Below are 18,613 nucleotides of genomic sequence, written 5' to 3'. Positions count from 1 at the left end.
TCACTGCAAAGCCAACCAGCTTGCCACAAGCTGCAGATTACAGCAACACTGCCTGTGCCCAAGGCAGCAGGGACTATCACCGATAACCCTGACACACTACAGTCAGCAAAAGACACAGAGCCATAGACCTGCTTGCCACGCTAATTTAGCACATTATCCAGGCTCGGCAGAAGGGCCACCAGCTTGCAGGAGAGTCTTCCAAAAAAACGGTTTTGGAAAATGCTTCCAGGTCCCTGCACTGACACATGAAGGGCAGCAGGCACCTTGATCAGGGGGAGCTCTAGAACGGAGGAGGCTGTGCTGCCAAACAACATTTGTTGTTGAACTGCCTGAAACCAATGCCTGACGTCACCCAAAGCACAGGCCTGTTTGGTAATGTAAGAAATCACTCACCATGAGGCCCCCGGCCCTCATTCTCTTGGCAATCTTGCATGGTCACTCAGGACACAGCCAGTGCAGCAGCTGCTCTTCATCTTGTTATATATGAACGGGACCAGTTTTTAAATATCCTTTCTACAAAATACAGTCATTAAGCCAAGAGTACTTTGCTGTGCTACCGCAAAACAATGTTCCTCTTAATACTCAAAGGACTGAAATTTGGTGGCCAGATGTAGTTCAAGAAGCAAAATAAAATGAAGCCATCCCAGCAGTTCCACTCTTGACAGACGGCATAGCAGATTGTAGCAGAAGATTTCTGAAGACAGCAGGCAAAAGCATCTATTTTGTGCTTTGCTGCTGTGCCAAAACTCCCTCCTGTCCCTCTCAGGCTTTTCTCTCAACTTTTTAGTTTTTCCTCATAGAGCACAGAACCACTTCCCAAAACACCCAGCTGGAGACAGCAGGATCTCCCTCAGGGAAGCAGAGCAGTCTGGAGCTGCCTAGCAGCTCTGCTTGCTGTCACACTGTTCCTTCTGGCAGACGGGACACTTCCTTGCCTCCTGAGCACTGCAGAGTCTCTGGGTCAGGGCTGCCGAGCGTGCCGTGATTAACACCTGCCTGGTGTCAGGAGGCAGAGCAGCACCTAATTGATTACAGGTGGGAGCCTCTTGGCCCAGCATGTCAGAGGAGCCCTGAGCACTGCAAAAGGACTAGAGCACGCAACCACCTTTTTTCCTGCCTCCTCCCATCCCTTCCCTCACCTACATGATGCTTCTCTACGTTGCACTCCAGAGCTGAAACAGTGTGCAGTTTGCTCACGACTTGAGGAAGCAGTGCCTTAACTCTGTGCCCTCTTTCGCATCCGTCACCACTGAGCCAGGAAGTCTCTGGCTGGTTGTAGCTCAGGCTTTTCAATGAGCTATCACATCCATGCTGCTGTTAGCCAGCAGGCAACGGATGGCATTTCCCCACAGAGCAGTTCCACTCCCAGTGTCCCCATTACGAGGACAGCATCAGCAGGGAGCAGAGCAGCACCTGGAGCCATACAGCTCCACTGCCTGCTGAAACATCTTCTCAGCTGATAGAGCTGGAAGCCAAAATGCAACCAATAACCAGCCTCCCCATGAGCAAGCAGCTGAATCTCCCCCTGGAGTCCACTGAATTCCCCGGCTAAGACCTGCAGAGGGAATCACCAGCTGCCAGAATGGAATGAGAAGCTGTGAGGATGGTAACTCTATCCTGTCCAACTCCTGGGGGTGCCCTGCTCACAAATCCACAGCAAAGCCAGGAACACATCTACCTTTAGCTCTCTTCTTCACACAACCCTTTGTGCTCTCAGGAGATCCTGACAAACAGATGCTTTGCCAGCATGGTCTAACCAACAGCCACTGCCTGTTCAAACCCACCAGTACAGGCACTCACTCTCAGAGAGGAGCTGACAAGCAGTAGGTGGGTTGCCCAACCCCAAACCCCCGCAACAGGAATCATAAACAAGACCAAGCAGTAAGTGGGACTCTGGCCGTGGACAAATGAGTCTTGGGGACTACTTTATTTTCAGGTACAGTGATGTGTGTAGGTATCAGCAGCAGTCTTTGAAACATACAGCACTGTCAGATGGCAAGTGTCCATCTCTCAGGTCTAAGCAGCCCTCAACGCCAACCCCCACCCCAGGCTGCTGAAAGGGCACGTACTGTCTGTTTACAAAGAAAGACGACAGCCACAGAGGAGCTATACAGTCTCTTTTGTCCCATTAGCTTAAGGAGCTCCCAGTTGCCTTTTTTGTCAACAGAGCGTAGACAAATCAAGCAATAAGAGTGCAAGGAGGTGAAACAAGGTACTCCAACAACTGTACTGGCAGAGAAGGGAGGGGAGGAAGCAGAAGGCCTAGGAGCAGGCAGGATTGTAGTGCATTCAGTCTCACAGGCAACACCATCAAGGCCCCTGCGGGGGGCCAGCAGGTTACAGCACCTTTCTGCATTTGGTGGGGAGTCTGGAAGGCAACAGCATACTGCACAATCTCTGAACAGGCACAGAGGGACAAGGATCTCCCAGATTCAGCCACAGTATAAAAACCTATTGATAGCTACTATAGGAGGATTATTAGTTCTGCAGCACTTGTTCTATTCCAGTTAGTCTGAGAACATGCAGGCTCTGTTAATTCAAGGTAAGGAATTATATTGTGGCAGGGGATCATTTCTGTAGATTAAGAGGTATAAATAAAGCCCAAGTCTGACCAGGGCAAGTGTAGGCACAGAACTCCAGGCAGATGTCTGATTGACATCTCTGAAAGCAAGTACTGCACAGTGACCTGGCATCCTGTGTAGCTTAGAGCAAGAAAATGGTTTTACTTTAGATCAAGGCAGGAGGCTCTGCCTATGAGGGCAGAGTAGTATGAACAGTCCTATAGTGAATGTAAACCAAGCATCCTAACAGCTATTTTCTATCCTCAGTCTTTGGTAAGTGTTAACATCCACAACACACTGCACTAGCACAAAATGTGCTGCAGGCGCAGGGCAGTAAGAGGCCCTCCACCAAGGCAAGGCAGAATGGAGACCCCACAGACTTAGCACAGAGCCTAAAGCCTCCAACAGAATAAATATCTTTGAGATTTTGCTTACTGGAGATGAACTAACTTTTAGCACAGGCTGAGTCAGGTTGCCTCAGTGCATCAGTTCAAAGCAGGTTCACTCCATGCTTCAGCAGCTTTTGCTTGGCCTTGCTTGGTAAGCTGAATGCACTGTCGTGAGGGTTGGGAACACCCGAGTTGCGGAGCGGAGTGCCCAGCTGCTGGAAGTAGGTCTCCTGGACAGGATTCCGGCAGGCGTATACGGCAGTGGAGGCATTCCTAGCAGGGCAGGAAAGAAAGCAACAGTCAGGAGCAAGAACTTCCTTTGTGCAAGATCCCCTTCTACCCACAGGCCATACTGACCACCAGCCCAGGGGCTGGGCATCGGGATCTTTGTGGCACTAGTATCCCAGCTAGCTAGAGAGACTTTGAGGACTATCTCAGTAGAGCAAAGATATGCAGAGTTAAAATGGGCAACAAAGCTGTGATTGCCAGAAGGCCTGGCAGAAAGGAACCCCAGAAGGGAAACACTCTTTTTCTCAGGAGTCCTGGCATCCTAACAGGGAAACTACTGACCACCTCACCCAGCATTAATACCTATGTGTATGGCCATCCTCTTAGTATTTCCATTGCTGGCAGAGCAGTCTAGTATCCCAAGAGCTAAATATTCCTCACACATAACATCCCTCCTTTCCTGGAGGAAGCACACTCACTACTGCTGTCCATAAGCAAGTCCCAGCACAGCACCCTTGCAGCAGGAACCATATGACGTTATTTAGTCTCATGTGTAAAGACACTAGTGAGATATTGTAACCAAGATGCGTGAAGTCTCTGATGAAATACCACCACTCAGTATTTACCTGTGAGAGGAGTGGCAGGGAACAAAGCAAAGGACCCTGCATTTCTCCTTGACAGAGGAAAGCAGCAACTGATATGTTTGCTGACAACCCTCTGTGACAACTCTTCATAAAATAAAGCAGTTTTAGTCATCTTGTTACTCAGTCCGATTCCCACATGGAACTGCTTTTTTGGGGGCAACACAGAATATGCCAGCTTACCCAGTACTGAATTTAAAGAGCCAGTCAATCTAGTGCTAAACAAGGAGTCCTCCAGCATTGAAGTGTATGATTCACATTCCCTTGGCAAGCAGTGTCAGAGAAGTGAAACAGATTAATTCCCAGAATCACCTTTATCTCACCACACAGTGGGCAAACAAGCACGGCCAGGCAAGCAGAATCTCTGAGCGCACACAACAGAACCATCCTGCGGGAGATCAGCTACAGAAACAGGGTGGGTGCTGTAGCACAAGATCAACTTTAGCTGCTGCCGTGCAGAAAGGCTCTGACTGTGATAAGACCATCTTGCTTGGCGCATTACAATTGAGTTTGCCACGCACATTACAGTGTGTTTCCAACCCAACAAGCCGTGCAAGAAAACAAGATCTAGGTTGCCAATTCTGGGCGCCTTTGGCTCCCAGCCGAGACACAAATTTATTAGGAACAGCTATATTTAAAACTGCATCTTAGAACCTTATGGTGCCAAGAACTGGCAACATTCTAACATTATATCTTAATCCAAACCCTTGGCACAACTCAGCTGTGCCTTCAATTCACTTGTGTGGGTGCCATTCTAGCTTTGCAACACCCATATCAACCTACAGGCAGAATATCAAGCAGCCTACATCTAAAGAGCAAACTTCAGGGAAAAAGGTGACATGACTGGCCTTTGGCAAGAGATAGTGATGTGATTATAGCACATGCCAAACCTCACCAAGACTTAGAAAAGGGGTTCCCCCATCCTGCCTATTCTGTGTGCTATACAACATTCTTGTGCCTGGAAGAGGGGAGAAGTTATAAACACATCTTACCTAATTATCATTTCTGAAACATCTGGAAAGTGACTGAAGTCAGAGTGGATCAGCGTCGCAGCTCTCAGGAAGTGCCGATCCATAGGGCCAGGTGTATGAGGCAGGTTGGCTGCAGAACGGGAATAAAGGGGATGTGTTAGAAGCCAGTCTGTCCCCATTTTACTGACGAGGAAAGGGTTCTGGACTGCAGACATTCAGGAACTGTGCGGAAACACAGACCAGGCGACACCCTAAGTCCCAGTGTGATGTCTATGAAATTTGTCAGTGGCTCGGATTTTGCTCAGTCATGCACAAACAAAAAGCCGGGTGTACTTTTCCCCATGTGTACATAGATCAGAGGGCTGACAAAGAAGGCCTTAGACAGGGGTTCCCTAGAATCATTGGGATTTCCCTCTCTTTCCCTAAAGTGATTCTTCTAAGCTGGAGAGTGCCAGGATACTGCCTGGGAGGCTGCCAGAAAAAGGGGAGCATTAGAATGAACTGGAGCAACATGTGCATGGGGCTTTCTGCATGTTTATGGTCTACCCATCGATCTAAGATAGCATTCTCCAAATTGCTGGCTACCATCTGCTCCCAGTTCCTGCTTCCTGTAGCCAGAAATGACTAACAAACACTCTGTTGCACTGAGGGACAAAACGCATTACCACCAGGGATGAATGAAGTCGGGGGAGAAGGGAGGCTGGGGGCGAAGTGAATTGCAAGTCCGGTCGTCCTGTCCTTGGACGCAGCAGTCAGCAGAACCCCAAGCAACATGTTTCCCAATGAAGCGCCAGTGGCAGCTGCCCAGCCTCCACCTCCCAACAGCCTCTGGCTCTGATCCAAACCACAACTGGGATCAACCAGCCTTGAGCGGATTACAAACTCGCACAGGACAAATCTTTCTCAATCGGGCCTTATATCCAGGCCACTTCATAAGGATAAGTTATACTAACTTAGCAAGCAATGTTTCAGAGGAATTGTGTGAAGCACGAGAAAAGGTTACAATAAACCCTGCTCTCATATGGAATTCCTCTTTTGAAAAGACTGCTCTTCTGGAAGACGAAGACTTACCTGAGAGTACATTCTGAATGCAGTCATAGTGAGTGAAGCTGTAGGTTGTCTTGGTGGAAGAGGAGGAGTCTTTGGGCAAAGTCTCCCTGAGATGAACCTCAAGGCCATTTAGAGAAGCCAGACTGCTATGGTACTGCAGATGGGGCAAAAGAAAGGCAAATGTTAGAGCAGATACCCGTGCCCTGTTTAGCAGACACTTCCAAGGCGGTATTGGAGAGAGCTCTCGTGACTGACAGCAGGGCTAGACCTTTTCACACTCTGCTGCTGCTGCTGCCCAGGTTCCCCCTGCGGAACTGCTGGGTAACTTGGGCAAAGAGGAAGGCACACAGTCAGTATGACGAGGATTCAGAAAAGGGCGATATAGCCTTAAAATAAGCTATTAAACCATCTGATGCCATTAATTACAGGAGAATGTAAGACTCCATTAATTCACTATCAAATATTACTCTTTAAAGCCCATTTTCACAGCCTGCTGTCCATGACTTTTAGTGGCAGCATGGAATATTCCTTTGTTTTTTGATTTAGTGGAAACCAGTTGCTATTATACCAGAAAGACAGTATAACATAGAGTGAAGTTTTATAGACTTGGGCTGGATTTAATTGCCTGCAGTGTTTCATGCAGCACCCTCTCAATACAAGAGTAGATCTCCTTTTAGCTTCCAGTGCCTAAGTAAGAGGAATGGGCTTTCAGCCTCCTCTCCGAATTTTTGGCTAGCTCCAGTCTGCAGCCCAAGCGCTGGGCCATCATCAGAAGAAAACTACAAGTGGAAGAGCCTCACCTGTGCACTAATGACAGGCCCAGCAGGGACCAGATGGAGGCTTGAACAACATATTCCCTAAACAATGCAATAACGTAAAAGCCGAACTACCTTATTGACTAGAAGTTTAGCAATACAGCCATCCTGGCCTTGTTAAGGCCTACTGCATCTCTGAAGGAGTCTCTAAATCTGTGCACAGACTATTCTGCTGATACTAAAGAACATACTGCTTCACACAGCTTTCAGCAGGTAGGATTGCTGCCCTGAGCCAGAATAGGAAAACAGATCCCTTTGTTGCTAAAAAGGAATGTGCAGAGGGGATGGACTGCCTGGCCAGAGCAGGGATGAGAACTCCAGCTTGCAAGCTGCAACCCGCCTCCTGTCAAGTGCTAGGAAGATTAATTCCATAATCCCCAAGCCTGTCCATGTTCTTTCCTCAGCCACAGAGAGGATCAAGCCTCCATTCAACACACTGGCAATGCTTACCCTACCCTTGACCTTGCTGGTCACAGAAGATTTTCTTTTCTGTGCAATGTAATGAAGGGATAAGACCTGAAGACATGCACAAACTGAGTCTGAAAGCATTTCTGCTCCGTAGTGAAAGTCCGTATAAGAAACTGCTTTCCCAGTGGGACGATCTGTACTTCCTGCTTTTCTTAGCTGCACAAGTAGCATATTTTACCCTTCTTTGGTGTCATTCAGGGGCCTCAAAGCATTCAACAAACATTAATTATAACCGAGCTTTGACATCCCTGAGAGCTGAGGGTCATTTTTAATCTACAGATAAACAAAAGAACAGACGAGTTGAGGTTACGCCTCAAATCCACTGTGACACTAGCAGCAGTACCTGGGAGTCACCAGCTCTGCCTCCTACAATGAAACCCTTCTCCTCCCAGAATGGCAGAATATACAGCACATTTCTGCTAGGAAAGGACAAATACCTGTACCTAGGGGAAGACCAGGATCGAAGGAACGCAGTCATGGTCAAAATTAAAGCTCTGTAAAAGTAAGGTTTTGCTAAAATGAGATCAAAAGCAAAATTGTGTGTGATGGAAGACAGCACATTTGGAAAAACTTAAGCCTGAAAGGAACAGGAACAGTTTTGTGAAAACTGGGGCAATATATATAGGAAAATTGATTGTATTTTTGCTCTGCCAAAAGAAGTACAGTGTACCAATGCTATGTAGTGGATCTCAAGGCTTAATGATCTGAATGACAAACTGAGCCAGGATGGGCCCACCTTGCCTAGAGGTGGTTTTGCCTAGGTTTTTGATGGGAGGAGGATGTGCAATCTGCCCGTAACTAGCAAAGAGCTAACCTGAAATACAAAGGGGCATTCCACACACTAGCTATATCCTTCAGACGTTCCTTCTCAATGGCAAATCAGATATAACACATAAGGCAAAGCATACGCTGGTTTGCAGACACAAGATTACTGACAGGCGAGGGAAGGCCTGGCATCTCCAGCAGGCTTTGCACCCGTGCAGGTTGCTGGGAAGCATGCCCTGCCTCAGAGCACAGTAGAGCTGCGGTACCAGCCTACCAGACTGGGGGCACAACCAAAAAAACCCAGAGAAGTTGAGGATATAGGTAAAATAAAAATGACCTTTAGTTCTCAAGGATGCCAATCCCCACATGCATGCATCCCCCCTTTTCCTCCCCCCACCAGAGATGTTCAAGACTGGGAGCCAGCGTGTGCCAGCCTATTTAAAATGGGCAGAAAAGGAGACAGAGCAATCTCTGGCACAAAAGGCTAGAGCTGCACTTTCTGTCCTCTGCTGCTTTTGCAGCAGTCCTCACGTGCTGCACTGAGGTGGCATCCCCCTGTTTACAGGGGGTCACCGGCACAACCTCCGAGTCCTGTGCAGCTCAGAAGAAAAAAGAGTAACCTTGAGGCTTTCCTAATGCTGGGAGGCGGCATTAGTCTGAGCTTTCCTCCACCTTCCAGCCCGACAGTTAAAGAAATGAGGTTGTTCCTATGGCAACTGGCATATCAAACAGGCCTCTGCAGCTTTGACTCAGCTCCCTGGTTGAGGGAGAGGCAGAGGCCAGGCGTCAGCTCTGCAGACTAATACTTCACAGGGAAATGCCGGGAGCTGGCGTGTCCTTCCCCCACACTTGTGAACGGTTCATTAACCACATCTCGCTGTTTGGCAGGGAAGCCTCCTTACAGAAACAACACCGGCAGCAGGAGTCATTTTGGGTAGTCCTGGTACATCACCTGGATGAAGTACCCAAATGGCACCCTTTGTTCCTAACACGGGTTTCCCTGGAGAGAACACCACCAAGGAGCAGCAGGCTAAGGATTCAGACAGCCAGACGTTCATTTAGAAAGGAAACACTTCTGCGACTGGCTGCCAGACACACGTCTCTCTGATGCTTCCAGAGTGAGAAGCTGTGACATGCAAAGTGGAGGTTAAACAACACAGAACGAACCTTGTTTTCTGAATGCCACTATAAAACTGACAGGGTTTCCCTACAAATCCCCAGTACAACACAGGGCTTTGGCAGCCTGTGGGGCTGTCTCGGGGTCACATCGACACATTCTGCTCGAGTGCTGTATTGGCACTAACAGACAATAAAAGGCTGTGGGAGTTATCTGTAATAATGCTCTCACCTCTCAGGCTTGCTGCCTTACGTTTGCTAACAACCTCCAGGACATCTTTGGTTGCAGTGGCTACCCCTAAGCCAAATGGCCTTGACTCTCACACCACAAAGCAGGCAAGGAAAGAGATGGGAACGGAGATTCAATGCTCACTTTTTGGTTCTAACCCCTGTTCCATATCACCACCACAAGAGAAGCAGCAGAGAAAATATCTGCAGATTTGGAAGGTCTTCCTGCTTACCACATCTTCAATGGAGCTCTGGTCATCTTCGAGGCGATTCTCGGTCAGCAGGGAGAGCACGAGCCCCTTAATGCAGTGAACATACAAGCTCATCCTAACTGGTTTGAACTGTTTGCCTGAATCGACACCACCCTGAGCTCCCAGGCTGTCCACCCGAAAAGGCGAGCCTCTCTCTCCACTGCTGGGACAGCCTGCGTTCTCTACCGGGTCACTGGGCCACTCCTGAACGTCTGCAGCAGGCGGCCAACTCCTGCTTTTGTGCTCTGGCTGTACAACAGTGGTCGGACGATCCAAACCCCAGACATTACCACCAGTTGCACTACTGCTTTTTCCAGGGATACTACTTTGGCTGACAGTTCCTTGCTTGTCTTGTTCACTTGACTTCCTTCTGCTTAGTTCTTGAACAGGAGAGCAAACAGATGGACTGCCACTGGCTGCAGGACACCTTTGGAAACTGTGCTGTTTAATAGCAAAGTCCACAACAGATTCCCCCATGCTCTGACTCTCCTGCTCCTGGACATAAGGATTTGGAAAAAAAAAGCCTTCCGGAGATGGACCTGTACTCTGAGCATATTCAGCAGTATGGAGTTTGGAATTGCTTGGCAGCTCTTCCAGGTGTGTCTCTGTTGAGAAGGATGCTCTTCTACTCAGCTCTGGGCTTTTGCTGCCTGGGCTGTTCAGTTCTGCAGCTGGAGAATTCTTTGTACTGTCTTCCAGTTCAGGGAAGCCCTTCAAAGGACCTGTGCTTGCAAGGCTGCCTGTCTCTATAGCATCTTCTGGTGCAGCTGTGCTCGAAGCCTGCTCAAGGGACTCCTGCACAGAGATACTATGCAGGTCTTGGTTTTCAGGAACCCGTGTTGATTCTGAAGTCACCTGGGAGCAGAGAGTGTCCTTTTCGCCTCTAGGATGTGCTGGGGACATGGATGACCTACCAGGAGATGAAAAATTGATTAAACTACTGATTAGCACCTGTTTGGGGTTACTAATAACACTACGGACCTATTCACTACTATAAAGCACATCTACCTCAAAAAAGAATGGGCTAAGCTCTGACACAGGTGAGAAGCATGGGCCTCACACATTGCAGGCCCCTGGGAATATTGCTCCCTTATTCACAAAGCACAAGGGTTTTAAACAGAGCATGATGAACAGAGAAACAACAGACCATCACAGTCGGTCTTGAGAAACAATTTTGCTTTAGGCTGCTTCACAACAGTAGATACCACAAGTTTTGTCCAGCCTAAAAGGCCCTGGGCAGCCTTAACAGCCAGGTGATAGAGTTTGAATTAGTGTCAGAGCAAACAATTAGCAATGGCTAGTGAGGACACACTGCCACATGTTAGGTCACTTGCTGCAAAAACCTCTTCATGACTCAAACTCATTCCCTACCTAGTCATCCACTCCACTGGAAAGTCTCGGAGCACTGAGACTTCATCTTCTGTTAGGAAAACTGGAATGATACGAACTCCCGGTGGCAGGGGAGAATCTGCAAGAGCAATGGAGGTTGGAGGAATTCAATTAACATGCCCCAGCACAATGAACAGAAGCCAAACTCCATCAGTGCAAAGGCTTCTCTGGGAAGGCAAGGCATGCTCTCGTCCTGTATCCTGGGGCATCCTGGGAACTGGCAAAATCTGACTAGGCCACATTTTCCCATCCCTTTAACACCTGACATAGTTAAACTTCTCCTTTTTTTTTTTTTCCTGACTGTCCTGGCAGCATATCTATAAATTCATGCTAAAAAATGGTAAGTGAAGATTTGGACTGAAAGCACCAGTCATCTACCCTCATGGTGCCATCAGCGGCCAAGGAGACACATGGGGAACTGGAGTAAAAATAGGTGTGCTGGCAATCTGCAGAACTCATGATTAAACCCAAAAGAGCAAACTCCTTTGCTTAGCTGAAGGAACTAGATCTGGCTACACAACACCTCCTGGCACTCACTGGCCAGAAGCAGCAATACCCTCAGCAATATATTTTCGCATTCAGCAAGAGCTTCTACATGAATCCCAGAAAACCAACTCATGCTCTCACTGCAGAGAGAATTCAGCCCCAGAGGGTTGCCCATACACTGCTGCTGTGCACTTGGCAATCAGCACTCTGCAGCCGGATGCTCACCAGGCTCCCGCTGCTCCTCACCTCCAGGCTCACTCTGAAAGAAAAGCCAAGAATCAGCTTTGCAGCATGACTCAACACTTGCCATCAGTGCTATCGCGACATCTCCTCCAACCTACACAGAGACAACAGCAGTTCTCCCCGTGACTACAGAAGACACCAAACCAAACAGCAAATGCTGTCATCAGTTTATCATGTTGTGTAATGATTTGTTCCTTATGTAGGGCTCAGATTCTAGGGGACTTCCCAAGAACCAGTACAGCTCAAATCAAGGAAAAATATCACAATATGCCATTACTGCCTACTCAGGGCACAAAAGCTTAGTCCGTTCTCTCAACCAGCAGAGGCCTTACTCATGTCTAGATCTTGATAGTTTTTTTGTAAAAGATCTCAAATCATGTAAATACTTAATTTTTAATAATTTTTAATAGAAATGAAAAGTGATCCATTTGCCACTTTTAGATATTCGTTATGAACATTGAGTACTAAATATCCAAATGTGGGTAAAAGGCTAATCAAACATCACATAGAGAAGAATTCCTGAATTCAGTAGCTGAAGTACTGGAAAAAGAAAATTCCTAGTGTAGAAGCCCTGAAATCTTACTCCATCTCAGCTCATAAAAACTTTTAGTATCAGCATCAATATTTGTTCTCCTTTGTAACTGCACATGTAAGATGTGTGCGCGAAGAGCTGCCAGACTGTGCCCTCACAGTGTGTATCTGCATGCAGTGAATTTGTTTAGCAGCATACCTGGCCTGAAGATTCATCACCCTGGAGGAGAACTTTGGCAGTAAGAGGAGGTGGCAGCTGGGTGCTCACAATCCTAGAAGAATAAAATAAAGTCATTCACGAGCAGAGTATCATTTTCTCAAGCTCAGCTGTAGACTGTCATCACTCAGTGCATCAGGACAGGCATAAGCAACAGTAGTGCTCAAACTAGACAGCTACAAGCACTCTGAGCAAAACCGATTGTGTTGATGGGACCCATTTCATAGCTAGGTGATCTCTGGGGAAGCCCCTGAGGGTCTATCAAACCCATCTCTCTGCAGTGGGCTCAACACTCTCCAAGGGTTGAAGCGCCAAGCTCACATGTGGGGTGTAACTAACACATCCCCACACAAGAACATGTGCTGGATGACCTTCAAGACTTCTGGCTTTTTTTTTTTTTTTTTTTCCTTTAAGTCAGTTCCAATCCAAACTCAGGAAAGGCAGAACTGCCTCTTGGTATCTAATTTTGGCCAACAAATCTGGTTTTGCTGAGTCAAGAAACCATGACCTAAGACATCAATCCATATAAGCAAGAGGCTTTCTGCCACTCCCTGCAGAGCTATGAGCAGTGGAGAAGATTTAGGAAGACCAACACTCATACTACAACATAAGCCCCTGTACGCTACTTGCAAAGGAGTTCTTGGTCTTTCCGTTTACATCCTGTTGAGATCCACATTCTATAGATTCTCTGAAAGACTGTAAAGAAGGGAAAGTTCAACTCAAGTACAAAGCTCTTTGCAGTGTTTTAGTAAAGTTCAGAGCTCAGCGAAGTCTGGTCATGTTTCATGAAAAAACCTCTACCAGGCAGAAGAGCAACACAACAAGACACACACTGGCGATGAGCACCAGCACATGACAAGACTCAATTCTCCAGCCAGACCTCCATTTCCATCACGACAAGCAGCCAGCATTAAGGATGCTGCAGTGACTTGTGCTTAGTGTCCTGCTTGCAAGTATGAGATCATTCCCTCAAAAATGCCTGGCCTACTTCTGTCAGATCTAGAAATACGCACACATCATGGCATCTCTCCAGTGCTCACAAAGGGTGTTACAGGCACAGTCTATGTAACCTTTTAACAGCACCCAAAGTGCTTGGAAAAAAGTGCTTGAATGCTATTGCCAAGAAATTCTCAAAATCTCCCATCTCTTGCCTTTGAAAGACACCTTTGAGGCTCTCCTTGCTGTGGTTCAGTGCCACATCTGCAGCATCTTCAGCTGTCTATGATCTGTCTTTGTGTTGAATAAAGTCAACATTTCTTGTGGGAAATTCTGGTTCATTCTTCTACATCAGTTCTGCCAGCATAGATAGTTGTCCTGGCCAACAAGTCAGTCAAAAATATACACATACACATACACATACCCACAAGCACTGAATTTGCAAGACAGCAAAGAAAACACTAAAAAAGAGAAAAGAATAATGTTCACACATCTTATCCTGATTTGTTCAAGGCTTTCACAGTAGCATTTTGTAGATCCCAGCATTTGGAAAGCTCTGCAACTTAGATACATGCCATCCCCTAAAAAGTGCAAAAGCACTTGTCAACACCAAAATGCTTATGGTTTTCATGTCACAATCCAGGGATGATCCCAGCTCTGGGGAACCTCAAGTAAAATGTGAAAGGTGTCTAAAATACTAAAACATGCCAGAACCAGGTCAGTGGATTCTTTTCTCAGCTATGTTACTACTGACTTCAACGCTGGTACATTGAAAGTTCAGGAGCCAACCTTTCTGCTAAGTACCTTTCAACCTTTCAAGAAAAGTAAAATTTGTGCCTGAATAATGTGCTCACGTGGACATTAAACTTACTTTTCTTCATGACTTCCACCTAAAAGGCCTAAAAAGTTAGGTCTTTATGTCCCATTGAATACCAGAGACAGCAGAATACCTACTAAAACCTAAACCTTAAATTTCTTCATGCTTCGGTTCCTCCCGCTGATAAACAGAGATAACAATTTACCCTCTTTGAAATACACCAGCAGACAGGGTTTACACTGTCTGAAGCATTAATGTTCCCGCCAGTACCAAACAGCAGCCCTGCCTGTACAGTAAGTGCCCTTGCTCTGATCCCTGGGTGCACTCGGGGATCACAGCCCTAAGACATGCAGGTTAACCCTTGGGGTAGTGCCTGGTAACTCACAAGCCTTTGTAGAGAATGCAGCCTGCCAAGACATGGGGAGACCGCTGGCAAGTTTGTAAGATGAGAGCTGCTTTCAGTAAGAGCAAGGGATCCACCTGGATAGGGAGAAACAGAAGAAGCCAGAGAATCCTGGGAAATGCTTCAAGCAGCAAATAAAAACAAAAACACTAGCACCAAGGCAGGCCTAGAGCTAGATGCAACAGAGGACAGACTTACCTTGCTTTTGTCCAGATTCCAAAGAGAATTGAAAATCTTGTGGAGGTCACTCGTGTTTTTTTGGATATGTTCAATATACTTGTCCCACTGCTTGCTCAGTTCCTCCTGAGAAAATGCCTGGGGACAAGAAAAGTCCATATGGCTGTCACTCCACAGTCCCTAACGCATTCAAGGATGATTAGATGCAGTCAGTCTGAGACAGTAATTAAAAGTGGCAACTCTTATGAGGATAAGGAGAACAAAGACACAGAAGAACTTCAGATTGAACATCTAGAAAAATTCTGTTATGGGACATGCCAGCTGAAGGATAGACCAGGGGAACTTCATCACTCAGGACTGAAAACAGCAGCATAGAAGGGAGACAGCAAACGACCACACTGCCTCAGTGCGACAGGAGGATGGGCCTGGTCCCACTTCTTTGACAAGTGAGCTCGCTCTGACCCTTGCAGGTAGGAAGACAGTGCAAGGGAACAAGCCAGCGTGTGTGTGCCTGGACAGAGCTTGGTCAATATGGGTGGTGTCCAAGATCTCTTCCTATCTAGAAACATCACAGCTGTTGATCTTTAATTACCGTGTAAGCATGGTGCACAGGTCCATTGTAAAACCTGAAAAGGCTGATCAGCTGCTCCAGAAACCGTCTACAGCTGACATCAGGAAGTTCAACAGCACAGCCCAGAACCTTTAATACAGAAAGCCATGAATGAAGAACATTTACTGACACATCCCAGGGACAGCAGGTGAGAACAACTCTTACTGCTTTCAAATTGAGTATTAAAGACATACAAACAGTTCTATGGCAGGTAAACGTCCCCCACATTCACAAGTCTGACAAAAAAAAAAGTTCAAAAATACCCACAGAAGAGCTTTGGCACAAATAGGAGAAATAAATGATATTGGAAATCCAGAGTTTTAGATACACTCCCTTCCCATCACAGATGTTAGAGACCTGGGTTAGTGCTCTAGTAGTTAAGAACATTTTCCTGAAAGTAAGTATTCAAATTCATCTGTTATTTACAGAGATCAAGATGCTTCATTTAGCTTTCAAGTTGCCAAGGAAGAAACAGAAGTGCAAGAGCCTTCTGCTTCTGAGAGCTAAGTGAGTCCAAACAGCACTGCCAATGAAATAGGTCTGACTGTTCTTAGTCTAGTTTCCAGGGGATGGTTTGGGGTATTTTTGTCAAGACTGTGCTGCACACTGGTCTTTATATACTAAGTGTCTATTAACACTGACAAAGGTCTGCAGCAGGGAATATTGAGGGTTAACGGGGAAGAGCAGTCAGGCTACCAAACTGGAGTCTGAGTCCTTATTTCAAACTTTGGTACACAGACTTCTGTTTCCAGTATTGCCAATAGCCCACAGAGACATACAGTTATGTAGATCTCAACTTTTTATAGCCATTGCCAGGCCTATCTTAAGAAAACATGTTTGGTACGGACACATAAATGAGGTATACCAAGCTTCTTTTTACAGAACAGCTGAAGTAATTGCCACTACACATGCTTGTACGCTGTGGTAAACAAAATTTAAGTTACCTTGCAATGAAAAGTTGTGCATTGCAAGTTCACACCCTAGCTCTCCCCAGGTCTATTTGTGTGCAGGCCCATACCCTGAAAAAAAAAGCCCTCTTAGTTTGATAAAATAGTTGAGACTTTCTCACTGTTTTAGCTCTTCGACCACCTCTGGATCTCTTGAACTCACCCACAGATAGTCTCCATCCACTATAACTGCAAACTTGAGCTTTCTCAGCCGAATTAGACTGGGAGGAACTCCAGAAATCTCAGTCATACAATGTACCACTCCTGCAATCTGTCCGCACAGCAGTTCCTGCTGGTCAGAGAGAGTCTGTCGAAGAAGGCAGGGGAGAACTACTTATTTTCTTTTAAAAGGACTTGAAAAAAAAATCACTGCTGCATTCAGTTAAAAATGGACTATAAATTCATTTCAACTATAAATCAAATGCAGCAGTACAGGAAAATTTGTGTGAAAAAAAATAACTGGACTGCTTTTTTCAGGCAGCACAAGGGCTTAGAGCTCATCTAGGAGCGCTCTGTCATCCCTAGAGTATATTTGTTCACAACACGAAACAGCACTGGACACTGCTAGATGATTTCACGGACAGGAATTCACAGCTGAGGGAGCAGAGTGTTAACAAACAAGAGAAAGTGCAAGACAACCACGTCCAACGCCAGAAAATGGAAGACTTGTGCACCCTGTGTGGTGGAGCATCATTCCACCTACTTCTAGTTGCATGAGTTTTCTTAAAGACTTTTGTGAATACTGAATACAAATTTATCCAAAGCACAATCTGGAATCACCATTACTTAAACAGAATTATCAATACATACAGGCAATACAGGCACTGCTTTACAGGTACTAAAATAAAAGCAGACATTACCTGAGAAGGATAAAAATAACAAATGCCAGCGCTTGTAGGATCTCCCTCTTCCTTAACCTTTGACCCATCATAAAGGAAAAAATAATTCCACCTACAAAAGCAAAACAACGGCAGAAATGATCGTGTTTGAAAACGATGACACTTCTCCCTCTTCTTTCTATTATTTCAGGTAGAACAATACAAAAATTAATACAAATCAAAAGAGACATTTTTCCTACATAACCATATCCTCTGATTTTAGACACAAAAGCAGCTTTAAAACGATCCCATGCTAATAAACTTGGCCACTTTTGTGGGTTTAAAATACACCCTATAAATCCACAACTAAGAAAAGAGGAAGAAGATATGGATTGGTAAGATATTCTCCTATCCTGAGAGCATGGAATAATTATCATTAAGTGTTAACCACATGCAGTCCAAACAGTTCCCCAAACCTGCTGCTTTTAATTTAAATGTTAACCACGTCTGATAGGCCATAAAGAGTGCAAGATGGGAGCTCCTGTCTGAAGGCGGCCTGTTTCATAATATTATTCAGCTCATACCTTCAAGGGTGTACTTATTTAATAACTCCTGTTTCACTCCTACCAGTAAGTAGCTAGTTACATTCATAAGCTTTGCATACAGGAGCCTTCCTGCAAAAATAGATGAAGTCTGGAAAAAAAAAAAAAAAACCAAACCGCAATTCAAAAGGTGAAACTGAAGAACACAAGTTATTTCTCAGCCAAGAAAAAAGACTAAAATTGGTCTTAGACTGTGCCTACTCATTTCTGGAATGATTCATTAGAGAGAGAGAGAAAGTTATTAAGATACTGCTTCAGCTTCCAGGAGGTCTGGATTCTGTTCCCGGCTTTGCCAGACTCCAGGGAAAGCACACAGCTCATTTCTCTCTCTGCCTCAATTCTCCATCTGTAAGTGGGGAAAATAAATACTGCTCTGCCAGACATGGATAAGTGTTTATGGGACAATAACACATTACTGCAACGGCACCACAGAGCCAGGCGCTGCAGACGCCCGCAGACACCCAGCGCGGGGAGCCGAGCGGAGCCAGGGGCCCGGCGCCGGCAGCCGCCCCAGCCCCAGCGCGGGCGGCACCGCGCAGTGCGCCCCCGGGCCGCGCTAAGCAGCGCCGGGGGCGGCGGGCCCCCCCCTGGTGCTCACCACGGCGCGGGCCCGGGGGCGGGCCCGGGGGCGGGGGCGGCGGGGCTGCTCATCGACGGACTCGGGGCTGGGCGCGGTACCCGCCAGCGCGCTGCGCTCGGCTCAGCTCGGCAACGCCGGCGGCTCCCGGCTGCGCCTCCCGCGGGACGCCCGGCGGCACGGGGGGGGGGCGGAGCGGCCCCGCCGCCCCCGGCCCGGCCCGCCCGACAGCCGCTTCCGGGCTGCGGGCCCGCCGCAGCAGCACGTGACCACCCTCGCTCTACGGCGGCCGGGCAGGGACAGGCAGCGGCGGGCTCAACTCGGAGGCACGTGACCGAGCTGTCACTACGCGCGGGGAGACGCAGCCGTAGAGGCGC

General features: G+C 47.0%; 1 protein-coding gene across 1 annotated transcript; it reads right to left on the bottom strand.

The window, feature by feature from the left end:
- Positions 1-1,908: 1,908 nt before the first annotated feature.
- On the bottom strand, positions 1,909-18,532 carry HPS4 (HPS4 biogenesis of lysosomal organelles complex 3 subunit 2). The gene is made up of 13 exons (XM_064521861.1): positions 18,258-18,532; positions 17,100-17,190; positions 16,403-16,546; positions 15,275-15,382; positions 14,704-14,820; positions 14,488-14,582; positions 12,332-12,404; positions 11,584-11,617; positions 10,855-10,951; positions 9,466-10,393; positions 5,862-5,994; positions 4,812-4,920; positions 1,909-3,223 (listed from the first exon to the last, which is right to left on the bottom strand). Exons 1-13 carry the CDS (start codon positions 18,308-18,310, stop codon positions 3,052-3,054), a joined length of 2,154 nt encoding a protein of 717 aa, XP_064377931.1. The 5' UTR covers positions 18,311-18,532; the 3' UTR covers positions 1,909-3,051.
- Positions 18,533-18,613: the final 81 nt, after the last annotated feature.

The sequence above is a fragment of the Dromaius novaehollandiae genome, chromosome 17, assembly GCF_036370855.1.
Source record: "Dromaius novaehollandiae isolate bDroNov1 chromosome 17, bDroNov1.hap1, whole genome shotgun sequence".
In the NCBI taxonomy this organism is placed as follows: Eukaryota; Metazoa; Chordata; class Aves; order Casuariiformes; family Dromaiidae; genus Dromaius; species Dromaius novaehollandiae.
This window is presented reverse-complemented; position numbering and strand designations above follow the sequence as displayed.

Bases quoted from the DNA above. Each gene is read 5' to 3' on its own strand.
- HPS4 (XM_064521861.1), bottom strand. From the start codon at position 18,310: ATGAGCAGCCCCGCCGCCCCCGCCCCCGGGCCCGCCCCCGGGCCCGCG. The intron at 15,383-16,402 runs GTGAGTTCAAGA...TCTGTATTAAAG, and splicing joins TGGATGGAGACTATCTGTGG to GTTCTGGGCTGTGCTGTTGA. The intron at 12,405-14,487 runs GTGAGTTACCAG...TTATTCTTCTAG, and splicing joins TGCATTCTCTACAAAGGCTT to GATTGTGAGCACCCAGCTGC.